The 2,818-nt window shown below is 41.4% G+C and overlaps 1 protein-coding gene across 1 annotated transcript in view; it reads left to right on the top strand.

The window, feature by feature from the left end:
- LOC118328861 (constitutive coactivator of PPAR-gamma-like protein 1 homolog) overlaps window positions 1-2,812 on the top strand; it is a 4,093-nt gene extending 1,281 nt beyond the window's left edge. The window contains exons 2-3 of the mRNA XM_035662783.1: window positions 697-943; window positions 1,036-2,812. Of these exons, the coding sequence (XP_035518676.1) occupies window positions 697-943; window positions 1,036-1,148 (360 nt within the window). The 3' untranslated portion in view covers window positions 1,149-2,812. The remainder of the gene's footprint in view (window positions 1-696; window positions 944-1,035) is intronic.
- The last annotated feature ends 6 nt before the right edge of the window (window positions 2,813-2,818 follow it).

Genomic DNA, 2,818 nt, shown 5'->3' with positions numbered 1-2,818 from the left:
ATATTCAGAGATTCTGGAATATTAATGAGGTAGAAGGAGGAGATTGATTTTAATGTGGAAATTATACTTTTATTGCAGACTGCCTCAGTAGACTGTTTTTCTATATGTCTTAAGACATGTTTAGAGGGGATCTTTAAGTCATTTTAACAAAATTGCCCCAAAGTCACTGCTGTTTGCTGGGTTTCTTTGCTTTCTATGATAGTAAATTGAGAAAATTTGGGTGGGTTGGGCAAAACAAGCCATCTTTTACTATTTTTGTACACGTATAGACCAGAATGATTCATTGAGACTACAATCTGCAAATGAATCAATACTGCAAGTAAGTACTTAAATCCCTCAATATTACTAATTCAGGAAAACTACTACTAAGTGCAGAAGTTCATGCACATTTTAGCTGAGTAAGTGTGCCTGAACAGTAAAGCTACATCTAATGGGTATGGGTACAAACAGGTACAGCCCAGTTCACATTTAATACAGTTTATTTGTCAATATCTCTTAAACTGTGTTTTTCTGGTGTCAGTAGCATTCATGAAGTCAAGGCATGCAGGAAACGTGTTACCTTTTCTAAAAATAAATAAATGGTTCCATGCTGTGTGATACATAGATTTTCTATCTAATCTCCGCCATGTCTGTGTAAGAGGTTTATTTTGAGGCTTTAGCATCTAAAGCCTGATCCTTGTCTTGGCCACTCCTCAGGTTGTCCAGAGCATCGAGGACCACCACCTGGAAGTGATAGCCTTGTGCAGGGAGAACGGCTTTCATGGCCTGGTGGCCTACGACTCAGACTACGCCCTGTGCAACATCCCATACTACTTCAGCGCGCACGCCCTCAAACTGAGCCGCAACGGCAAAAGCCTCACCACCAGCCAGTACCTGATGCACGAAGTGGCACGGCAGCTTGATCTCAACCCAAATCGTTTTGTCATTTTTGCATCACTTTTAGGTTGGTGTCATACTGAGGGACAATGGCAGTGGGGCTGATAGTTTAGGTGAGGCTGACTAACACAAGTATGCTGCTGTTGTGTGTTTTTAAAGGAAATCACATACTGCCTGATGAAGACTTGGCTGCCTTTCACTGGAGCTTACTTGGTCCAGAGCACCCATTAGCATCTTTGAAGGTAAAAACTTTATTGATCATTTCTGTATAATCCCATGAACTGCTAACCCAGTGTGAGTATTGTTAGTGAAGGACAGTCTGAGTGGAACAGTGGTTCAGCACACACTGCTCTTGAATATTCATGTGACTGCATTGCTCCTGCAGTGCGCCTAAATGAATGAATTTCTCAGATAACCATCATTATCAGTAGTGTCAACAGAAAGTACAAAAGCATCTTTAAAGGACACACAAAGATCTGTTTACTCTTGATTCATTTTGACAGCAAATTTTCATGTAGTTTCAGTCATCGTCTTTTGTCTATTTCCCTTCCGACCACAAGGACACCTTTACACTACATGTCACGTTCACCCATTCACACACTGATGGCAGAGGCTGCCATGCAAGCTGCCAACTGCTCATCAGAAACTAGGGCTGCATCATTATGGCTAAGGTTTTTATGCACTTGCACCGTTATTGTGTATTGACACCTAGTTAATACTACAGGTCCCAGAATACTGGAGGAAGTATTGTCCTTTTGATAAACTAATCAGACAGTAATTGGCCTTTTTCCATACTTTTTTTCGAGCAACTGTGATCAGATTTTATGCCGCACACGGCATGAGTCTGTGAGCAGTGACAGTGAGTATGTTTGGTAACCTGGCAGCGAGGTTGGCGGTGTGCAGTGTGTCACCTGCAGCTCTTCCTCTAACAGCTCACTGTGGCTGCTCCTTCTTATGTCGTTACTCCCTGACATAGTTCAAACTGATCCACTGGCAAAAAATACACAACATTAGCAGCCAGTGTCAAGCTAACTGACACTTTGCACTTCCTGTGACTAGCTTTCTTCAAAATAAAAGTCAACTCATGTTTTGCCAGTTAAATGCTTTTAATGTGAAGCTGCATCAATAGAAAATGTTCTCTATTCGTTAGCAGTAACTTAATGCTGTTTTTTTTTTTCTGGGAATAAAAGTGTCCAGGCTGCAGCTGCAGTGTGTGCATGCAGCGACAGGACAGCTCCCCAAAAGTGAAACCAGAATGTCTGAATCACCCGTGGTGGCTGTCTGTTTAGAAAGCGCTTGATTAGATATACCGGAGAGTTTTCTGTGCTCATGCATGTTTCAGTGAAAGGAATGTCCTTGCTCATAAACCTATTGGTAGCTTTAGTGCGGTTTTAAAGCAGGATTACAAAAAAACACTACTTGTTGGTTATAATTGATGGCTAAAAATCATCTGACAAAAGTTGCAGTTGTAGTTGGACGACAAATCAATCTGGAAATGTTCATGCATCTTCCTGGAAAAGGAGACTGAATGTTAGTGCTGCTGTGTTGCCAAAGTTTTAAGGAGAGCACCAAGCAGGGCATAGTAATGTGGCCAAATTTCCATGCATGGCCAGTGAAGTACAGCTTGCAGAACTGGATATTCATAGATTGGTGAATGGTTGAGTCAAACAGTTGCATGGCAGCAGTGGCAGACAGTTTTAGGATACCATGTGTAAATGGTTCAGCTGTTATTTTTTTAAATGACTAGCTGTGATTAAACAGAAAGCCTTCTGCTCACATGTGCACCACCATATTGTCACATTACATTCCACTGATGAATGACACTCACAGGACACACTACTCGCATGTCTTAACTGGTTTCCACTGGTTTCCCCCAAAGGTACAGTATTAATATCATGTTCTAGCTATACAGTCATTAACTTGCTCTAGTACTCTATAGACT

This window comes from Morone saxatilis, unplaced genomic scaffold, assembly GCF_004916995.1.
Source record: "Morone saxatilis isolate NCDOM2014 unplaced genomic scaffold, NCSU_SB_2.0 Contig18, whole genome shotgun sequence".
Taxonomy (NCBI): domain Eukaryota; kingdom Metazoa; phylum Chordata; class Actinopteri; family Moronidae; genus Morone; species Morone saxatilis.
The sequence above is the reverse complement of the archived record's forward strand: the minus strand, read 5'-3'. Positions and strand labels throughout refer to the sequence as shown.